The sequence below is a fragment of the Conger conger genome, chromosome 4, assembly GCF_963514075.1.
Source record: "Conger conger chromosome 4, fConCon1.1, whole genome shotgun sequence".
Taxonomy (NCBI): domain Eukaryota; kingdom Metazoa; phylum Chordata; class Actinopteri; order Anguilliformes; family Congridae; genus Conger; species Conger conger.
This window is the reverse complement of record NC_083763.1, coordinates 37,731,075-37,753,685: the sequence shown is the minus strand read 5'-3', so window position 1 is coordinate 37,753,685 and position 22,611 is coordinate 37,731,075. Positions and strand designations below refer to the sequence as shown.

The 22,611-nt window shown below is 39.8% G+C and overlaps 1 protein-coding gene across 3 annotated transcripts; it reads left to right on the top strand.

Annotated features, from left to right (window-relative positions):
- The first annotated feature begins 1,044 nt into the window (after positions 1–1,044).
- On the top strand, positions 1,045–10,595 carry LOC133127082 (zinc finger protein ZFP2-like). Of its 3 annotated transcripts, none has more exons than XM_061239710.1 (4): positions 1,045–1,214; positions 6,632–7,232; positions 7,326–7,384; positions 7,733–10,595. In XM_061239710.1, the coding sequence occupies exons 1-4, from the start codon at positions 1,178–1,180 to the stop codon at positions 9,064–9,066; spliced, it is 2,031 nt and encodes a 676-aa protein (XP_061095694.1). In that variant the 5' UTR covers positions 1,045–1,177; the 3' UTR covers positions 9,067–10,595. The 3 variants fall into 3 exon arrangements, with proteins under 3 accessions (XP_061095694.1, XP_061095695.1, XP_061095696.1); XM_061239711.1 differs by lacking the exon at positions 1,045–1,214 and adding an exon at positions 2,405–2,559; XM_061239712.1 differs by lacking the exon at positions 1,045–1,214 and adding an exon at positions 5,179–5,232.
- Positions 10,596–22,611: the final 12,016 nt, after the last annotated feature.

Below are 22,611 nucleotides of genomic sequence, written 5' to 3'. Positions count from 1 at the left end.
AAAATTTTTTTTAAATAAAACAATACCAGCATATGGTCACCACAAATTTGTCACTTCAAATGTCAATTGTTGTTGGATGCTTGTCAGATTACAATCAGAAGGGTCATGACGTTATAGTACAAGTGCATCTCAAATTAACATTTTTTTTGTTGATGTTTTTGCATTATAAGTAGGTGACTTGCTGGAGCACTTGTAAGTTTAGCTTATAAGAACTCAAGCTACATCAGAAGCCTCTCAGTACACACGATGCAGCTGCAGATAGATCTACTTGCATTCTTCTGCAGAAAAATCAAGTGTGGAGGGGTGGTTAGGGCACCATCTGCAGCAGAGGCAGCAATTTAGCCGGCAAGCAACCACAGCTGCAGATAATTTCATAATCACTTATCTGTTCTACCTGCAGTGAGATCGGGGCAGGGGCTATAGATGCACATGGGAAGGAGGCAACATGCTGGTTTTGGACACCTACCCTCCCTGTTTCTTCCGTGTGGCCTGAATGGATATTGGAAAACGGCAAAAGGAAGTGCAATCCGGAGCGAGGGTGATGGAATCGCTGCTGGGGCAAGCATTGAGGTGGCATTGCAGTGGAGACAGACTGGCGCCTTATTTCAGTTGGCACAGGGACAGATGGAGGATTGGGTTTTCCTGCAAAGCATGCTGTAGCAGAACCCAGCAGGACAGCCATCACTGACAGCTCTGGATAAGAGCGTCTGCCAAATGCCAATAATGTAATGTAATGGTAACCTTCTTAGTTATTGCTTTAATCCTCTATGATAAGCCGGTGGACTGACAGTGTATAAGAATTCATACTTGGGCTACAGGTGAAATGCAGCAAATGCTGGCAAAATAGGTTTAACAAAAATGAGTGCACAATCTTATATTCTCGGCAGTTAAATCATAATTATATCCAACTGTAGAAGAAAAACAACAAGATTACAGGCCAAAAAATTATTTACCGAACTTTTATTTTGATAAATGCGAACCGGAAGTCTCCTTCACGGAGCTGCCCTCCTCCAAAGCTCGTTTTTCTCCTTTGAAAAAGCGAGAGGGAACTCTGACCAATATTTTGGATTATGTTTCACACTTGAATAGTTAGTTATTAGTTTGTAGTTAATTTGAAAAAAAAAAAATAATAATTAATTTTCCTATAACAGATCGAAGGTTAGGCAACACCACAACGATGGAAACACTGAGTAGTTCGGGGATCAAAAACACCGGTACGTAGGCCTATCATTCTGCTCCATAAAATGGAAATAAGATTATGCTTCTGCCGCAGTGTGTATCAACCCTGGTCCTAGGAACTTGGTTAGTTTGTTGATATAACACATACGTTGAGAGTTCATAAAATTAATTCAGAAGTGCTTTCTTTAAGCTTTATTTATTAAAGTTGTATGGTTGAAATTCAAAATGTTCAAGAAACAGTAGGCTATTCACGCACGCATGTTTCTTTTAATGTCAAGAAAAATTCAGTCGGGTCCAACTCACGTTTGTGCATAGTAACTTAGTTGCGACTCTTGAGAGTTAGATAAACCTTTTAAGATGCTGCCGCCAATGTATGTGGTTGGTTTCATACAGCACCACAGTTTGGAATGATTAACGATTCTGCCAATACCAGGCTAGCGGCTTTCCTTTCGTACTTAGGCCTAGTACGTGCAATATTTATGTAAACAATTTCATTAATTGTAAGCAAACCGCAAACAGCTTTACAAGTATCGTATTGTAACAAAGTACCTTCGTGCTCTCCAAACGAGAAGATGCAGCAATGTTCGCGGAAGCGGCTGGAATGTTGCCTCTTTCGAACGTGGGGCATTAAAAATAGTTATAATATAGTAATACACTAATTAACGTGCGTCAATTTCGCCATAATACGCCAAATTAATAAATGTACGTCGATCATAATTGTACTATGACACTTGTTACCGAACGGGCGGATAGGGGGATGGGAAAATACGTGGCCACATCCCTTGGCACCCCCATAGTTCTCTATTAAGGGAGAAGATTTAATAGGGATAATGCTATACTCCAACTTTCAAGATTTGATTTTAAAACGACCGTAAAACTTTCAATAATCTTGCTTCAATGACCAAATGCAGCGGGCGCTTGTTATTTTTCAAATGGGGTTAAGTTCATCCAAACGTTTTGCAAATGTTAATTAAGTCAGCAAAAGAACATGCAAATAAGAGTGTGTTGCCGTCAGCTGCTGTTCTGTGAATATTCTGAAAGTGATGCAACAAAACTATTCAATCAAGAGTGCCAGCTGCTCTTTTTCCCTGTACATCGGACGCGTCAGGTCTCTTCCATAGACCATACACTTCCAGTACTTCTGTTCTATGATTTGACCGCAGCAATACACTTAGGCTATGCATTCTGGTTCGGAAGCTTAAATATTTATTTAACATTTTTTATATTTTTAAATCAATCACATTGACCCCAAAACTTATTTTAAAAAAATACCAAAGTTATCTCTACTCCAGATATCAAGGGAGTCGTGTCCCATTGCATTTTGAGTGCCACCAAACCACATTTTTGTGAAAAACCTCTTCAAAGTTAAAGGTGCAATAGGTAAGATTTTTGTGTTAAAACATTGTTACAAGACCATCGTAAATCATTTCCTATCATTGAAAAAGGCTCACTGACATGTTGACTCACCCTCACCCTCTGCCTGTGTTTATAGTCCTTAAATTTGGGTTTCAAAGTGTACATTTGTCTGGCCTTCACTCTGTATCAAAACATTGTACAGCTGTACAACAATTCAAGCTCATTGGTTGAAAATTGGTTCTAACTGCCACAGCCAATGGCATGGGGGCTTATTCTGATTGTTTGTGTAGCTGCCCAAATTGCACTCCAGACAAGTGACCACTGAAACTCTTTTTAGTATAGTAGTACTATTGCTTATTATCCAAGTGAAGACTACATATATAATTATAAAACAATACCAGTTTGTTATTGGTAGCAACAAGCAAATGAGCTATAGTTAGCTTGAAGAATTTACAAGTATCCACTTACTATGGTAAAATATAGTCAATATGAGCGATTGCCCAAGCGTTGTGCCTCAGCTGGATATTTGTGAATTCGGGAAGCTAACTAGTAATAGCTAATTTTTTGTTGTTACTGATAGCGAACTGGTATTGTTTTCTAACTAGATAAGCAAGAGTTTCAGTGATCGCTTGTCTGGAGTGCAATTTGGGCAGCTACACGTTCCTTTCGTGTTCCATCATCTGTGTTTAGCTAAACCTTTTATTTCTCTCAAACTATAAGTTAGTTGTATTGTTTGTTGTAGGCTACCATATCTTAGTTATAGAGCCAGCTAGTTACATAGCCAAATAATTTGATTGCTCATACTATAATTGGTTAGATAAAGTGAAAACTTCACTTCACTAAAGTGAAAACCTCAGCTGATGTGTTGTTTGCCAGGTGACTGGGGAAGGACGACAAGCTGGCTAGCCTCCAAACAATGCAAAACTCTATGGCTACCTCATCATCTTATGTTTAATACATTTAAAATCTATTGTGATCTTTCTTTTAAAAACTCAAATATCACAACTATGTATGGATGTAAATAAATTTTGCCTTATTGGTTTTGTTCGCTGTGATAATCAGTAGGCTACATGCTATGAGCGCTCCACAAAATGAATACATTCAGACATCCATTTTTTTTAAGGCCCACGCACAGATTTCCTGTGCTTTTCATATCCTCACGCTTTCGGTTTGTTTCTGTTCTGATTCAAGTAAAAAAAATAGTGGGCATAGACCAGACCGGCAACGTGTCACCGCTATAGCCACACCCCTTCTCAGGGGCAGGCATAACACAGCGGGAGTAGTAATGTAATGTAATGAGTAGGGTATTTGTCCTAAATTAGCTATATCTTTTGACAACAATGTCCAATATTTGTTTTATTATGTTTCTGACAAGCTGAAAGTCTTTTGAGCATTTCTATACTAAGTTGACATTTTTACGATGAGTAGTTTTTGAGATAATTTTGTTTGATATCAGCCATGTGATTATATACAAGGCAAGGAGCTAGCTCACTCAGTAAAGCTTATTTGTATATTCATAATATTCCGTGACGTCAGTTGAAACAAACCGCAGCCATATTGTACAGATGCACAGTGCACCAGTGGGCTAAAATACTAACCTCTGTCAAGGCATGCAGACAAAATATCACAAAAGACAACCAGAACCAACTAATACCAACATGAAATATAAAGACACTTTAGATAAACTATCATGGAGATGATATAAAGAAAGAAAATAGTCTTATCAATGGATTAGATCCATACAACCTGGAAAAACAAAACTTGAAAATTGCCATTCCGGTTTGCCTGGAAATAAAGGGAAAATGTAGCTGAGGTGGCTGATTAATCTTACAGCACATGTATTACAGCCAAATAGCTGCTGTTTAGCCAAATGACAGACTAGTTAAGATTACTAGCAGAGTAGCCAGTGTGCTCATTTAAGATAAGGATCTCTCTGTTAACGTTGTCATAAATTAGTGAACGCTAGCTAACATTAACCAACCAACTACCGTTAAGTAACTAGCCGGTTAATGTTACCCTGCTTGATACTAACGTTAACGTTAGTTGTCAACATTGGCTAGATTCTACCTTGAATGAAGTGATCAGAACACACTGCTGGTTTATGAAGGCAAGAAATCTTTCCGGTTTATTCTAGCTAGCCATAAATTCCTCCTGGATTGGTTTAAACTCATATCCTCTCCCTCATTCTCCCTCACCACTGGGATTCTGTAAAAACGCAACTTTGTGACCATCATATTTGTTATGACAACAATACACACATGGTGACCATTTTCGATGAAAAAGGTGAACAGAAAAATCGGTCATCGTTATACTATGAATATTCTAGTTTTGAAAAGCCTAAAATTATCTTGTGGCTTCCGGGAAAACTCAAATCTAGTGTTTAATGTACGATATGGATGGTCATTCACACTGTAGAGGTGTGCCGTTTTCACAAAATAATGGTCTATCTAGCAGTTAAATGTAGCAATGCAACACTGCTGTGTTCTGTTCTGAAAATCAAATGCAAGGTGATGGAAAAACATATTAGTTGTTAATATAATAATGGTGCCACCTCATCCTCTGGTCCAAGCAACTGTTTTGGCCCACTGCATTACATTTTTTTACATTATTGGCATTTGGCAGACGCTCTTATCCAGAGCGACGTACAACAAAGTGCATACCCATAACCAGGGATAAGTTCGCTGAAAGACCCTAGAGGTAAGTACACTGCGGCCGCTATGGGTGAACCAACCACTGACTCTGTCGGCCAGGGTCATCCGGGGGACACCAAACTTCTTGGTTGCCTCTCGCACCTTAACTTCAATAAGTTTGTGAATTTGAGCCTCGGTTTTTTTATTGATAAATGATTGTTCAGTTCTTTAAATAAGGCTGCGGGTAGATGACAGGGCAATGACTGGAATAGGTAGATTAGAAACTGTAGTAGTTGTGCTTCAGGTGAAAGTCTTGTACTGCAAATTACAATGTTTAAACGACACCACTTCCAGGTTATGTCATGCCCACTTCCAAGTACGAGTAATGGATACGGATATGGGTAATTTAATTGGTTTAACGGAAACGGATATGAGGTATGCACTATTCCAGGGGTCGGCAACCCTGGTCCTGGAGAGCCGCAGGGTGTGCTGGCTTTTGTTGTTACTCAGCACTTAACTGATCGATTAAAGCAGTGGATTACACAGTTAACTCGCCTCACCTGGTTTCTTGGGTATGAATCAGTTGCTGGTATTAAGGCGAAAACAAAAACCAGCACACCCTGCAGCTCTCCAGGACCAGGGTTGCCGACCCCTGCACTATTCGCTCACCCCTTACCACTGCTCAGAGTATGAAAATGCTCTTGGCAAAGCCATCGATTATTCAATGAACGTGCTCTTAATTTTTGCTAAGCTCATCATGGTGCTGCACCTACTAGTGGTCTGGCGCCCTGTGCAATTCCCAGTTTGCCCAGTGCCTCTGCCGGCCCTGTTTACCAATTGTTGAGAGACTAGTGTTTTGATATTTTTAGATGACAATGATCTCCTTTTCTGTGTAGTGAAAGTAGCCTTTCGCACAGCAATTGGATTATGGGAGACGGAGGACAATTAATTGTTTGCATTAGCTAACACTTTATCGTCAACAGCCCTCCTGTAAACTAATGTTTATTAATGGCTCGTAGTGGTTGTTTTATATATTGCCGTTGTTATCTTTAAAAAAGAAACTCGGAATATCTGCGTTTGTAGAACGGGGTATACAGGTATTTATTTTCCTGCATTTTGGCTTCCTTCATCCATGTAGAAAGCACAGAATTCTGTGTTAATGCAACCTCTGCCTTTATTACCAGTGCCGCTTGATTATAATTGCCTATCTCTAGCAATGTCTAGTATTAGTGGTGTTTGCTGATCATATGAAAAGCATTTTTGTGAGTTGCTTTCGCTAAAAGCATCTGCAAAATGAGTAAACTATAAATATTATTGGACATTCAGTTAGGCAGAGAAAAATGGATATTGTTTCATTTGTTTAAAGAAGATGCATAATATCATGACCTGTGTGAGCATTTAGGCCATAAATATATTGGTCATACAAACAGGAATTGATTAATTTTCTCCTTCTCCATCTCTCTCAGCAACTTCAACCTCCATGGATGACTGTGTCTCCCCTCAATTCCTCTGTCCATTTAGGAGATTTGTGGATTCCACTGAGCAGTCTGACTATAATAAGCAAATAGAGTCAGAATGTATACTTGACTCTTCAGGTGAAGACAAAAAAACTATTATGGGAAGCACAGGTTGCACAGTGCTAGAGCTGGGATCAAGTCTGAACAGAAGAGAAAGCATTGAAGAGAGAGAGGCGAGGGAGACTGGATATTGGATGTGTAGGGAGGAAGAAGACATACTGTGCAACATAAAGGAAGAGGAGGGTGGGGAAAGGCAGAGTATGGAGATTAAGAAAGAGGGTGGTGTGAGAGATGAAGAGGTCAAAAGACTCTGGAGCGAACGAGAAAGAGAGAGAGATGAACAGAGTAAGAAAGATCAAATCAATGAAAGTCCCCAATCTGACCGAGGGCAGAAGAATGTAGTGAAATCACATTGTTTAAAAAAGGAAGAGGAGGGGCAGTCATCTTCTGTTACTTCCTGTCAATCCAAAAAGCCTAAAATACAGACCCAGAAGAGGAAGATTGGCAGTTTGGAGAACCATTCAAAACTGCTAGGTTCATCAGAGAAAGAGTAAGAGTAAAGTTTGTGATTGACTATGTGTATTATTTCCATGTTGCTGTCACTTAGAAAATAAATAAATGCTTTTTTATGTATCTTTTACAGGGTCTGTGCTGGACCCTCCCTTGGATCTTCTGTCATCTCCTCCAGGGAAGAAAACACAGGTAAAAAGAAAATTTGATAGTAGAATTATACCTTGAAAATAAACTCTAAAATATGGATTAGTGTACAGTATAGTCATAAAAATAAACAAATCCATTGAACACAAAGACTTCTTCATCATTTAAATATTGTAATGGGATCATTCTCTATTAAAATGACCCTATGAACAAGGGCAGCAAAAAAAGGAAAATTAATTGATCATGAAATTAATCCAATCCTCCAATGTCACAAGGTCACTGGTGTAGTATCTCAAAATGCTGGCTAGACTGTTTGTTTCATTCTAGTTTCTGTATGTGTATATTGAATACATCTATCACAACCTGTTCATCTATTTTCTTCTCTCACCGCAGGGCAGACTGATGAACTTCCACCTAAAGTGTTTGCCTGCTCCCAGTGCCCCTTTGTTCACATGAAAGAAGAGAAACTTCACCAGCACTTTGAGAAGGTTCACTCGGAGGAGTATGACACAATTATCATAGACTCAGACACACCAGGAGCTCACACATGTTCTGAGTGTGGAAGGAGTTTCAAATTTGCATCACGTCTTGCATTGCACATGCGAATTCATACAGGAGAGCGCCCATACCAGTGCTCCCAGTGTGGGAAGAGTTTCTCTCAGTCAGGTTATCTGATACTGCACCAACGTTCTCATTCTGGAGAACGCCCATACCCATGCTCCCAGTGTGGAAAGAGCTATGTAAGTTTGTCAGTCCTGAAAATACACCAACGAACTCATACAGGAGAGCGGCCGTACCACTGCTCCCAATGTGGTAAGAGTTTCAGATCTTCATCACACCTGACAACACACCAGCGAACTCATATAGAGCTGCGCCCATACCCCTGTTCTGAGTGTGGGAAGAGTTTCAGATCTCAATCAGACCTGACACGACACCAGCGTAACCATACAGGGGAGCGTCCATACCATTGCACCCATTGTGGAAAGAGTTTTAAATTGCCTAAAACCTTGGTTGTACACCAGCGAACTCATACAGGTGAACGCCCATACCACTGCTCCCAATGTGGCAAGAGTTACACTCAGTTAAGTTCTCTAATACAACACCGCCGATATCATACTGGAGAGCGTCCATTCAGCTGCTCCCAGTGTGGGAAGAGTTTCATATCTGCATTTCTCCTTGCAGTACATGAGCCAACTCACACAGGTGGGAGCCAGCATCTCTGTTCTCAGTGTGGGAAGACCTTTAATCATTTAAGCAATCTAAGAGGTCATATGCGAATTCACACAGGTGAGCGCCCCTACCAGTGTACCCAGTGTGGGAAGAGTTTCAGTCGATCAACTACTCTGAAAAAACATGAGCGAACTCATACAGGAGAGCGTCCATTCCACTGCTCCCAGTGTGAGAAGAGCTTTACTAGATCAAGTGCTTTGAAAAGACACCAGCTAATTCACACTGGTGAACGACCATACCAGTGCTTACAATGTGGGAAGAGCTTTATTCAGTCATGCCATCTGACCGATCACCAGCGAACACACACAGGTGAGCGCCCATACCATTGTTCCCAATGTGACAAGAGCTTTGCATCTACATCACACCTTATAATACACCAGCGTACTCATACGGGAGAGCGGCCATTCCACTGTTCCCAATGTGGGAAAAGTTTCTCTTGTTCATCTCACCTGGCAAAACACCGGAAAACTCATTCAGGAGGGCTCAACTGTACCTAGTCATGGTTTATTCAGTACAGATCCCTGTTAATGATTGATAGCTGAGATTGAGTGATTATTTGACTGAAATGGTGTCTCCATTTGATTTCTGTTCTTTTCAAGAGATTACAAGGCAATACACAGTATAGCATTTCAAACAAGGTTTAAAAAAATGTGTACAGTGCCTTCCATAAGGTTTGGGACAAATAACAATCATTTATTTATTTGCCTCTGTACTCCACAATTAGAGTTTTGTAATAAATAAAAAAATAATGTGGTTAAAGGGCATTTTTGGTTATAAATTCTGGTTTCACCATGTAGAAATGACAACCCTATTTATACGTATTCCCCCCATTTCAGGGCACTATAATGTTTGAGACACAGCAATGTTATGTAAATAAAAGTAATTTAGTATTTTTATTTTACTTTCGTTGCATTTACTTAGCATGCAATGACTGCCTGAAGTCTGCTATTCATGGGACAGTCTGCAGACACTGGTCTTTGACAAATCCATGCCTGACCTGCACACCTGACCCACAAAACACCTCTGTTTTTGTGTGGGAATTTGTCTTTATTGTGGAGATAATTCTTTTGTCATCAGCTGTGGAGGGCTTCCTTGGCCTGCCAGTCCCTTTGCAATTAGTAAGCTCACCAGTGCACCACGAATGACGTCTAACTTGGTTCAGCCAATCCCGTAATGGCGGGAGCAATAAACGGTCCGTATAAGAGCAAGACACGTTCTTGGGATCTTTCTTCTGCTTTTTCTGCTTCTTCTCTTTGACGCACCCTTTTTGGCCATTCGCTTCAGCTCATCTGCTCCGAGACTCGGACAGAGGCTGAATGCTGCACAGCGCACTACCAGGCCTACGGACACACCCAGTTACCTCGCGGTAACTTCGTGGCCTATAGCGAGTGGAAACTGGTGTACGCGGAACGCTACATCAGTTTAACCCTGCAAAGCTCACCAAAGAACAACAGCAACACACTTTTCCACCCGGATAAGGGACCAACGAACATCCTTCCAGCAACCGAGCGGACCAGACGACAACGCGCGGTTAAGACGCCCCAGCCTGTGCATCTCTCCAGGACACACATTCACGGCACCATCGCGGCTCCTACAAGGACAGCACGTCTTTTGGATCCAATGCGTATGGACTCAGTAAGAGAACAAACATTCAGGCATAGCCAGTGTTTAGTTTAGTCTTAACTGTTTTTGTGAATCTGTGTTTCCATACTTGTCGTCTTATAATTGGAATGTATTTTGTTAGCTATATATGTACGTGAATTGATTCGCCGTCTTTTGCGCATATATAGAGTAAACCACGCAAGTAGCCTTCTCACAGCTAACAATAACTAACATAGCCAGAACTCTAGCTTACCCAAGCTAGCTACTCCTACTTTTACCTTTCCTTTGTTCAAGCGACACGCGCGCTTGCGCGCTCCACACACACACACGCACACACACATACCCAACTAAATTTCCATACTAACTTCCCGTTAGTTTATCTGTTCTGTGTTTTACGTCTGTTTAATAAATATATTTTATTACACCCCGGTGTCCGTTTTGGAATCACATAGACATGAGAGCCGAGTTAAAGCAGTCTTTCGAAGAACTTCCAACCTTCAGGTTATCGGTATGTTTAATCATTAATATTGGTTATTTTAATTATTAATTAAAATACTAAATTTGTGGTTAGATATTTCTGATAATAGTAATTTTATGAGACTGATTACTTTTTGCAGTTATACTGCTACACAGCGTTTAACTGGCGCCCCGGTTTCGTAGAGAGTAAAATCCCTGCGTTATTTGGCGGCCCGTGCGAGGACCCTACATAATTTGGAGCCCCGTGCGAGGACCCCTACAACATGGTTAATATTTTGGTTAAAACCTAAGACACTGTCTAACATGCCAGAATTATTAACAATACATTATGGTGCCCTGAAATGGGGGCAGGGGAGGACTATGTATAAACACCGCTTTAATTTCTGCATGGTGAGACCAATGTATAAAATATACCCTTTAATAAAATCTGAGAATTCGCAATTTAACCACATGGTAATTGTGTAATTCCTGATCTAAAATTGTGAAATCACTGGGAAATCAAGACACAATGGATCTTTGTCCAAAACATTATGGAGGGCACTGTATGTCCACATATTTTTCTTTAAGATACAGAAATAACAATAAAATACTTTTAATTATAACATATATGATACTATATTTAAATAGAACCAGAAACATTGGTTGTTCCAACAATTGTTCATGAATTTCAGTAAAGCTAATATATTCAACACAAATGTTTGTTGTAAAGGTGTAATGTACTGACTTTTTTTAAACATATTCTGTTGCAGCTTTATGGATAAAGTTATCCTTTACATTGTGTAAATATTTTGGATGATGTCAGTCTAAATATCAATTGAAGGTGTTTCTAGCTTTAACCACTTTCTGATGATGGCTTTCTTGCTTGCAGCATGCAAAATTTGACAGTATGTGATATAAAAGTCTACCTTCTCAAAAGTTAGGTCTCCTGTATTGAGAACCATCCACTTGAATAGAATACTTCAAATACTTTCTGCATTCCATTGTGAATTTTTTGAACAGTCAGAACTCACTAATAGTCAATTCCGAAATATGTGACAGTGGTTGGCTTCAAAAGACCCACACTATCTCCAACAATCAGAATACCTTATATGATGACTCCTCTGTGCAGGAGTGATGGAAAAACCTGTAGAGCTGAACTCATGTGAGATGTTTTCTCTCTGACATAAGTTCTCCCATTCTTACTCAATTATATTCACGTTATCCATTTTTAGTTGACATATAGTGTATTTATCTCTTTGAGGTAGTGTTGTATAAAAAAGTTTTGAAAACGGTTTACGAACCCCTTGTGGGGAAAAAAAATGCAATTGCCGGTTAAGCCTTGTGATACCATTCCTGATACCTTCTGTGAAATAGATAGATAATCCTAATAATCCTAACCCCCCCCCCCCCCCTCACTCTAGCAACTGCACAAAGTATTCCTTTGAAATGGACCCATACCATTAAGCCATCTTCCGCAAGAAAAAATAGATTGTTACTGGAGATCAGATACCATTTCTTCAAGAAGCTGACAGCACCCATACAGGAATCTAATAAACCGTATCTATCATATATCAGTCTTGTTTTTGTATGGGGACATACAGTGGGCTCCGAAATTAATTTATAGGATGAAGAACACAGATTATAACACACATAATAAATTATATTTTATGTTCAAACAAAAAGGAAAACTATTTATTACTTTTTATTAAGTAATTTATTTATTTAGAAAATCATTGGTGTCAAAATTATTGGCACCCCTAACAATTATTGTAAATATAATCTATATATATATATATATATATTTACTTTAGTTAATCTCAGTCTAAAGGAACTATTTTGTGTCATTCCATCATGAATATAAAAATGAATTAAACAAGCATGCAAAATCCCTTTGTCATGGAGAACTGAACTCTGGGAATTGGTACAGAAAATACATAGAAGGTATGTACATACACTGTAAGGGCAATAATGTGTGTGTCTGTGCGTGCGTGCGTGCATGTGTTTTTTACACATGAAATGGTTGAAAACTTGTCAGGAAGAGGACACAGGTGCACATTGTCCACACGGGCAGTGAGGAAGATGATGAGGGAGGCCATAACGTTCTCAAGGACCCACAGTTTAGGAATTGCAGAGATTGTTTGGAAAAAATAACTGTAGAATGGCACCTCCATACCATAGGAAAGCTCTTACTGAGCACAATAAACAAAACCGAGCATCTGGAATTGGAGTTGATGTCATAATGACTGGAAGAGTGCTATGGTCTGATGAAACCAAAATTCAATGTCTTGGCAATAAACATCTACATGTTTGTCGGCAAATGGTTGTTTCTGCTAGGAAGCTGTGACTCAAAAGCCACAGAGAAATGGTTAAATGAAAATAACATCCATGTTCTGCAATGGCCATCTCAGACTCCAGATTTAAAATCCCATCAAAAACCTGTGGTCTGAAATGACAAGGACACTACTTTATGTATGTTGGAAAATAAAGCTTATATCATTGATTGTATTATTTTTTTAGTTTATAGTATTTTTGTGCATATTTATCAAGTAATATCAAGCCAATTCTTGAGCCGACTGTATGTTCACATATTACATTTCCATATGGGCAAGGCTTACAGTATGCTGTTAAAATCATCTGGGCCATTCACAAAGTGTTTTGATAATGACAGCATACATTTCAAGAGTAATTGGAAACAACAACTTGGAAGAATGCAAAGTCAACAAAGTAACGCTACATTATAACTCCACCCAGTGAACATTTTTGTGGTGAGAAGTTGGTAAAACACCTTCTTGTCATTCAGAAAAAAGAAATATTTGAACATTAAAAAAGGTTTTAGTGCACTGAACAGCATTAATCGCAGTATCCCCTTTTTCTGTTCAGTTGTCCCAGTTGAATAAATTCACACAAATCAACTAAAATCTGTAAAAACTTAAAAAATAATGTCTCAGTAACTGGCTTGGGAAAATACTGCCATCTGTAATGAATAAAATCAAAAAGAAATGGTTAATATTTTGGTTGAAACCTAAGACACTGTATATCATATGTGCAAATGAGATACTAAACGAATCAAACAAGGATTTTCACCATTGTTGTGTAGTATGGCCAGTTAACAAGCACCCCCTGCCCAGTCTCTTCTACATTACATTAATGACATTTGGCAGACGCTCTTATCCAGACTGACGTGCAGTTGATTAGACTAAGCAGGAGACAATCCTCCCCTGGAGCAATGCAGGGTTAAGGGCCTCGCTCAAGGGCCCAATGGCGGTGCAGATACTATTGTGGCTACACTGGGGATTGAACCACCGACCTTGCGTGTCCCAGTCATGTGCTACAGTCATGTGCGTATGCTACAGGCCACCCTGCAGCTATTGTAACACATTGAGTAACTCAAGGATACATACAACATTTCACCTCCAAAAATGTGTATTCTGTCATAGCAACAAACCTTAACCTTTCAATAGATTGAAAAACACTGCTCACTGAATAGTAAAATAAACAAGTGGAATTATTGTGTAATTATGCCACAATCATTCCACCATGAATATCTGTAAATAAATAAACACATAGCCATGTCTCTTTCATGACTCATATATTATGTTGAACAATTCGATAGAGAAATAGACATGCAAATAGCAAGCAGGGGCAGGCATTTATGCTGGTTTGAGGTAGAACTTTTTGTCCACTAGAGGACAGTACAAGATTTCCAATGGTGTATGGCATGCCTAATTCTAAACTTAGAACAGCCACTGCGTGTTCAGTATAAATAGCTTGAATGTTTGGGCAGCACTGGGCAATGTTAGCAAGGTTCCTGGCTCATAGTGGCAGGTATGCTTTTTTAAAATACATTTATTTTACATTATTTTTCAATGTGATATTGATGTTTCATCTTAAACAACCAAAAGTTGTATGGTTTACAATGGACAAAGCATTTTATTCCTCCTCATAATGGTTTCGGATAGGTTTTGGGACCCCTAGATATTTCAATAAAAAGATGGTAATTCCCACTTGGAAATTATGCATGATTCAGTATTTTTGGATAGATTTGGAGACACCAGGGTACACGAATAAAATGTTGCTTCATAGATCTTTATTATCTCTGTATATTGCCCTCAGATTTCGTACACTTGTGCCAATGAGTGTATTATTCAGGAAATGTAAACATTTATCTCTAGACTGTGACTCATATTTAATTGCAAAATAAAGGAGGACAATGTAATTTTTGTCTTTTCATGTATATTGTTTTGCATCTGTAGCACTTTATACCTAAATTATGAAAATAAACTCAAATAAGTTTGTATGGTAAATGGTACACGTGTCTTCCTTCATTCAAGGCATTTTCAAGTCTATGATGCTCAACTCTGGAGTTTCAAGCCTCAAAACACAGCAAAAATAAATTAGGGTTCCACGCGACAGGTTAATTAATAAAAATACATATCACGGTAAGTAGTTGGGTTTCATGAAATTCACATTAATTCAACCCAAAAACTACATTTAAAGAAGAGATAATGATTTGCAAAAGCCAAAAAAGACAGGAAATTCACAGACAGGAAGCACCGAGAACATTATCTTGACCTATGCACTGGCAAGGCTTCCAACACACAGTGCATTAATACCTCCTATGGGTACTGTAACTATGGTGGTCTACTTCAAATTTACCACTAGGCAGGCTGCTGAGGATTCAATCAAATATTCTCAACAACCAAATAGATTATTTTCAGAGGAATGCAGGAGTGGATTAATTTCTAGAAATTAATTGGGTGATATTTTGTTGCTATATGTACTTAAAATGTACCAATTATGTGTCTTGTTACTTTCTAGTAATTAATGCTCTGAAGAAGAAAAAAAATTATCACTCACATTCAAGGCATGACAATGAAAATAATAGTCATAGAGGAATATCAAAATCCATTTGGTTCAGTCAGTATATATCTCCATATCCTAATTTGAAATATCCACATGTATTTCTAAATGTTAAGCAGTTAAATGGGTCTTAATATCAAAATCAATGGAAAAAATATGAACCAGCTAATTTCAGCCCAAAGGCTTTCCTATCTTTACCATTAATTTGTGATGGAGAATTATTTATTATTATAATTGTTTGGTGAACTATTGCTTTAAGGCTCCAGCTTAAAAATATAAGTGCTAGTGCAGTTCTGGGTACATGAAAAATGAAATAGTTGAAGTTACGGCAATTGTCCTGATTTTGCCAAAACTTTCGGCTACTGTTTGGCTTGTGCCATTGCAAGCAGATGTTTGTTTTAAACCAACTAGTTAGCTAGGTCACTAAGCAAGCACAAAAAGAGAAGAGATCACAACCACACATGCTAGATGCTGAAAGCTGATCTGCTTAGAAACACATTCAGATATTTCCACAGGGTCAGTCTATGTGTATGTGTGTGTGTGGCAGCAATTATTTCCACAGGGTCAGTCGCAGTTGCTGTAGCTTCTCAAATCAGCTCCTTTAAATACGACAAAGTTATCCTCAAAATATCTGCTCGTTTGGAATGCAAGATAAAGTGACCACTGATATAAAGTAAATATAGTGTGCTACATACACCAATCAGCTGCAACATTAAACACACCTGCTTAAACCAGTTTTTTCATGATAAAAAATGCTTTAAACTGTATAAACTTGTCGATAAACAGTTAATATTTCATTATATGATATGTGTACTTGTAGTATAAGGATAATCATAAGTGAATTGCATTGAAAAGTTAAATTTTTAGATGAAAATGGAAATCTTGTAAGCTCATTGGGCCGGGGGGGTGCATAGTTTTGTTATTTAAATATGTTGGTACGTAGTGGTGTTCATGATCACATCGTAACAGGTGCTCCAGGACATGTAGAATCTTAAAAAAATAAAGACCACTCGCTGTATTTATCAGTTTTACCCTTCATCCCTACATTGGAATTACATGGCACTGCATGTGGTGAAACCTATGTAGGGTTGTGTGAGCATATTACGTTTTTTCTTTCCAGTTTGCCGTTAAAAAAATGAAGTTAAAAAAACAAGGATAAAAACAAGAAAGTTAGACTTTTTTCATTGTGATCGAGGGTCTGTTGTTTTTCAAATTTACTAACAGTTATGGTTAGGATTTGGGGAGCTCCATCACAAGATCATGTCAACAGCTGCTGACTACACAGGTTAGCTAAATATACGTTTGCTAGCTATTCACGTGACCAACCAACCATACGCTAACTCTACTGTTCAAACTAGCTAACGTTACAGCATGATTGAAGACACTTACTACCTAGCTCTGCCTATATTGCTAGCTATGATAGCTATCCAGGTAATTAATGTAGTGGCGGGCAGTGAAAGAGAATGAACAGAGAAGATGTCATGCCTCATGCGAGGATGTGCTAGCTGTTGATAGCTGCAAATCTGGAGGTAACGTTACATTAAGGCAATGTCGTTTTGTAAGCTTGCCGGAGACAACTAGTCTGCTGTTGGCTTAGCTAGCTAGCTAGAAATTATAGCTAAATTGTCCTATTTAACGTTACACATGTAGCTAGCAAATGCAATTAGCTAGTAATGTTAACGTTACTTTGCAACTAAGCCAATATGGACTAGCTAGCTAAGCATAAAAGCATAGAGCTAGCCAGCTATCCCAACAAGACACACCGATAGACATTTGATGGCTACAATAGCTACAGACTAACCAGAGATGCTGTTTTTTGTGGTGTAAAGTAAGTATGGGTCAGACATAATGTTCCTTAGATATTTTGCAAAATCAGATCCTAGAGCAGCAGGGCAACAAAAGCCTGAAGTATAGATAGGTAGATAGCTAGGGAAGTAACACATTAGTTGGTGTAAAAAAAGTTCACTAGCTTGATTATAGCTTTGTACAGTTGTATTGCTAGCTACTAGTAACAAACAAGATAGTTAGCTATGTCAGATGAGCTAACTGACATATTGAAAGCGGTCAGAAATAGCCTGTGTGTCCCATTAGCTGTAAAGTGCATACTCCTTAACTCTACTACAACGCTCCTCTACTCTGTGCTCCTGAAATATGTAGCATATATATATATATATATATATATATATATATATATATATATATATATATATATATACACACATATATATATACACACACAGTGGGAGCAATAATTATTTGATCCCTTGCTGATTTTGTAGGTTTGCCCACTTACAAAGAATGGAACTGTGTAGAATTTTAATCATAGGTACATTTTAACATTGAGAGAAAGAATATCACAAAATAATCCATAATAACAACATCATATGAATTTTTATAAATTTATTATCGTATTTTTGCATGAAATAAGTATTTGATCCCCTACCAATCAGCAATAATTCTGGCTCCCACAGACCAGTTAATTTTCCATTAAGAAGCACTCCTAATCTCAACTCATTACCCAAAACACCTGTGTCAACTCGTTACATCGTTATGTAGCTGTATAAAAGACACCTGTCCACACAATCAATCATATTCCAACGTTTCCACCATGGGCAAGACAAAGGAACTGTCTAAGGACATCAGGGACAAAATTGTAGACCTGCACAAGGCTGGGATGGGCTACAAGAAAATAAGCAAGCAGCTTGGTGAGAAGTTAACAACTGTTGGAGCAATTATTAGAAAATGGAAGAAACACAAAGTCTCCCTTGGTCTGGGGCTCCACGCAAGATCTCGCCTCGTGGGATATCAATGATCATGAGAAAGGTCAGGGATCAGCCCAGTACTACACAGGAGGAGCTTGTTAATAGAAGGCAGTTGGGACCACAGTCACGAAGAGAACCATCAGTAACACACTACACCGTGAAGGATTAAAATCTTGCTGCGCGCGCAAGGTTCCTCTGCTGAAGAAGGCACATGTACAGGCCCATCTGAAGTTTGCCAAAGAACACCTGGATGATCCAGAGGAGGCTTGGGAGAAGGTGATGTGGTCAGATGAGACCAAAATAGAGCTATTTGGCATCAACTCGACTCGCCGTGTTTGGAGGAAGAGAAATGCTGAGTACAACCCCAAGAACACCATCCCCACTGTGAAGCATGGAGGTGGAAACCTTATGCTTTGGGGGTGTTTCTCAGCTAAGGGGACAGGACGACTTCACCGTATCGAGGGGAGGGTGAATGGGGCCATATACCAGGAAATTTTGGGCAACAACCTCCTTCCCTCAGTGAGAGCACTGAAAATGGGTCGTGGATGGGTCTTCCAACATGACAATGACCCAAAACATACGGCCAAGGCAACAAAGGAGTGGCTCAAAAAGAAGCGTATGAAGGTCCTGGAGTGGCCTAGCCAGTCTCCAGACCTAAATCCCATCGAAAATCTGTGGAGGGAGCTGAAGCTTCGAGTTGCAGCCTTGGAACCTTAAGGATTTGGAAAGGATCTGCAAAGAGGAGTGGACCAAAATCTCTCCCAAGATCTGTGCAAACCTGGTGAAAAACTACAACAAACATCTGACCTCTGTGCTTGCCAACAAAGGTTTCTCCACCAAGTATTAACTCCTATTGTTCTATGGATCAAATACTTATTTCATGTGAAAATATGATATTAAATTTATAAAATTTATATGATGTTGTTATTGTGGATTGTGTGATGTTCTGTCTCTCAATGTTAAAATGTACCTATGATTAAAATTCTACACAGTTCCATTCTTTGTAAGTGGGCAAACCTACAAAATCAGCAAGGGATCAAATAATTATTGCTCTCACTGTATAACCCAGCATTAATGATCAGTAATCGGTCAAATTTTCCCCTGATAACTGACATATGAAGCGCCATATAGCATAGGCTACGTTTCACTAATGTACAGAAATGTTTCTTAGTTAGCGTATGTGAGATGCAACAGCCAGGAACATAAAACTGTTACAGTACACGGTGTTGAGATCGGACACATAGGGATTCTGGGATTAGCCTATGGAGCTGGTCAAACTGGTCAACCAGCTGTTTCAAAACCTAGCTCAAGGTGTCTTTTTCACCAGGGGTTGATATTGGCTCATGAAGATGGACAGGGATGTAACGTCATACAAGCAACGAGAAAACAATAATACGGACCAGGTCTCATTGGTTGTAGCCTGTCAATATAGCAAAGTATGCCTTTGAAGTACACCAAGATAAATGACACGAAAAAGACTGCCTGCTATTCAAACTCCATTTTGGCTCCATATGGCTCTGGCAATGTATAATCCGTATGTTCCGTAAGGTGCGTGGCTCGCAGTTGCGCAATGCCTTACATTATAGATTCACTTGCTAACTTTTCACCATTCATTTTCAACAGGGCCTCGTTCTCAAAATATCAATTTTAATAACAACCGTAGCACATGGAAACCCGATATTAGGAAAAGGCACTAGTCCATTTAAAAGTAGGACGTTCCAATTGGGTGAGAAACTGAGAAATGCTTTAAAAAGTTTCTAGAAGAGCGCAAAAAAACTCTTATGAAAATGCTAATATTTTCACTCATCTTCTTAATAAAAACTACCAAATGGATTTTTCTGAGATATTTCCGCTACCGGGTTCATTTGATAAAGGCCGCCAATCCTACCGATCTGGGTAGACTAGCTCTGCGACCCCTATGACAGCGTAGATGATAGGGAAATTAAGTGTAGAATGGTGGGTGGGAATGAAAAGTTTTAGATTTGTTAAGGCAGACAGGACCGGAGTTGCTCGTCGGTCTGCCAGGTCGTAATAGTTGTACATGGAGAACCTGCATGCCCGTGTCATTGTAGCGATGTTCCCGATGTTCATGTGTTATGTGTTTAGCCAATCACAAGTTCACTTTAAGAAGTGACAGCCGTTTTCAGCTGTAGTTCCAGTAATAAAGCGAAGATCACAAGCCTTCCTGTCGGACAATTTCATATTTTTATGAATTGATTGATATTCCAACTGTTTTGGCATTTATTAGTATCCTGCAAGTGTTAGTGAATGACACCAAGTACCTGCATTTAATTTATTTTTGTGATCTTTATACCGCACTTTATAACGCAACTATATTTACGTTAATTATTTCATAGTGTATAGCCACAAGGGAAATGTGTGATGGCGCCATGTATTAATGCTTAAATGCTTATAGTTCTTTATGTACAACAGTCGCCTCAAAAAGTAGAACAGCAAGGTCAATTCCTTTGTTTTTGCTATACACCAAAGACAATTGAGTTTGAGATGTACAGATGTACAGAGATGACTGATAACATTGAAACATGAGTAAATGTATTTAAATAAAAGTGCCTGGTTTGAAGATAACATAGCTAACATAGATGATTATCCATGCTGTTCTTTTTTCTTCATTTTTAAGTTGGCACAAACCTGGACTTAGTTATGAATCAGTCCAGGAGATTAAAAAGTATGCATCTTTCCATAGTAGGCATCTTGAGACCGGGGAACCATCACATCACCAAAGAGAGAGAGAGAGAGCTGGAAATGCCAAGCTGAAAAGCTACCATTCGGGTTTTGATTTATTTTGCCTTTTTTATTTTTGTTTATTATTTTAGCCCAGAACCTGTGAGGGGGACAGGCTAAAAAGTATTTTTGTTTATTTTTACTTTCGCTCTTGCTCTGCATTACAAAATAAAATGCTGGTGCAATCCAGAATTTTTGTCTCTCCCTGTGACCTGCTCTTCTGTCTTCCCTGGGGTACATCACAGTATGGTACATTTTGGTGCCGAAAATGTCCCCCGGATAGAAGTGTTCTCTGAAGATGGAAACTTTTCTTTTCCACTGCTGCAGATGGTGGAGCAGCTGGCGCAAATGCAAGACTTTGCGGTATTTTTTGACAAGAAGATTGCAGATATCCACAGCACCTTCTCGACCACCACGACTTCTATGCCTGCCTCCATTTCTGTGTCTGCCCCCTGTTTCTCCTCTTTCTGTCCCCTTACAGATGCTGATGTGTCTCACCTCCTGCTCTCCCACCGCCCTGCTACTTGTGCCCTGGACCCCATCCCCTCAAACCTCTTTCAGGCAATCATGCCTGACGTCCTCCCATTTGTTACCTCCCTTGTTAACTCCTCTCTGTCCTCTGGCTGCTTTCCCTCATCATTCAAGAGGGCCTACATCACCCCGCTCCTAAAGAAACCCACTCTTGACCCCTCCTGCATTCAAAACTACCGTCCAGTATCTCTCCTTCCTTTTCTATCCAAATCCATTGAACGAGCCACCTCCAACCAACTCTCTTCCTTCCTCTCTCAGAATAACCTGCTGGACCCCCACCAGTCCGGCTTCAGACCTGGCCACTCGACGGAGACTGCACTCCTCTCTGTCAACGAGTCCCTTCAGGCTGCACGAGCAACCTCTCTCTCCTCTGTCCTGATCCTTCTTGACCTCTCTGTGGCATTCGACACGGTCAACCACTCCATCCTCTTAGCCTCCCTGGCATCTACAGGGATCTGTGGCACAGCCTTAGAGTGGATCCAATCTCTCTGGCCGGTCCTCCCAGGTGTCCTGGGCTGGAGGAGTGTCAACCCCTCGCCTCCTTGTTACAGGAGTCCCCCAGGGCTCAGTCCTCGGACCCCTCCTCTTCTCCATCTACACGAGATCCCTTGGCCCCGTTATCTCTGCTCATGGCATCTCCTATCATTGTTATGCCGATGACACCCAACTCTTTCTCTCCTTCCCCCCATCAGACACACAGGTCTCTACCCGTATCTCCGCCTGCCTGAGAGACATCCAGAGCTGGATGGGCAACCACCATCTAAAGCTCAACCCAGATAAGACGGAGGTGATCTTCATCCCTGCTTTAACCTCTCCCTTATCTGATTTCTCCATCTCACTAGGGGATACCACAGTGACCTCATCCCCTAGTGCAAGAAACCTTGGAGTGGTGATGGACAACAGGCTATCCTTCTCCAAGAACATCGCTACAGTGACCCGGGCATGCAGGTTCTTCCTGTACAACATCCGGAGAATCCGACCCTTTCTCACCACCTACTCCACTCAGCTCCTTGTTCAAGCAATGGTCCTGTCCCGCCTGGACTATTGCAATTCTCTGCTGGCTGGCCTTCCAGCATCTGCCATCAGACC

Bases quoted from the DNA above. Each gene is read 5' to 3' on its own strand.
- LOC133127082 (XM_061239710.1), top strand. From the start codon at position 1,178: ATGGAAACACTGAGTAGTTCGGGGATCAAAAACACCG. The intron at 1,215-6,631 runs GTACGTAGGCCT...CATCTCTCTCAG, and splicing joins TTCGGGGATCAAAAACACCG to CAACTTCAACCTCCATGGAT. The intron at 7,385-7,732 runs GTAAAAAGAAAA...CTCTCACCGCAG, and splicing joins CTCCAGGGAAGAAAACACAG to GGCAGACTGATGAACTTCCA.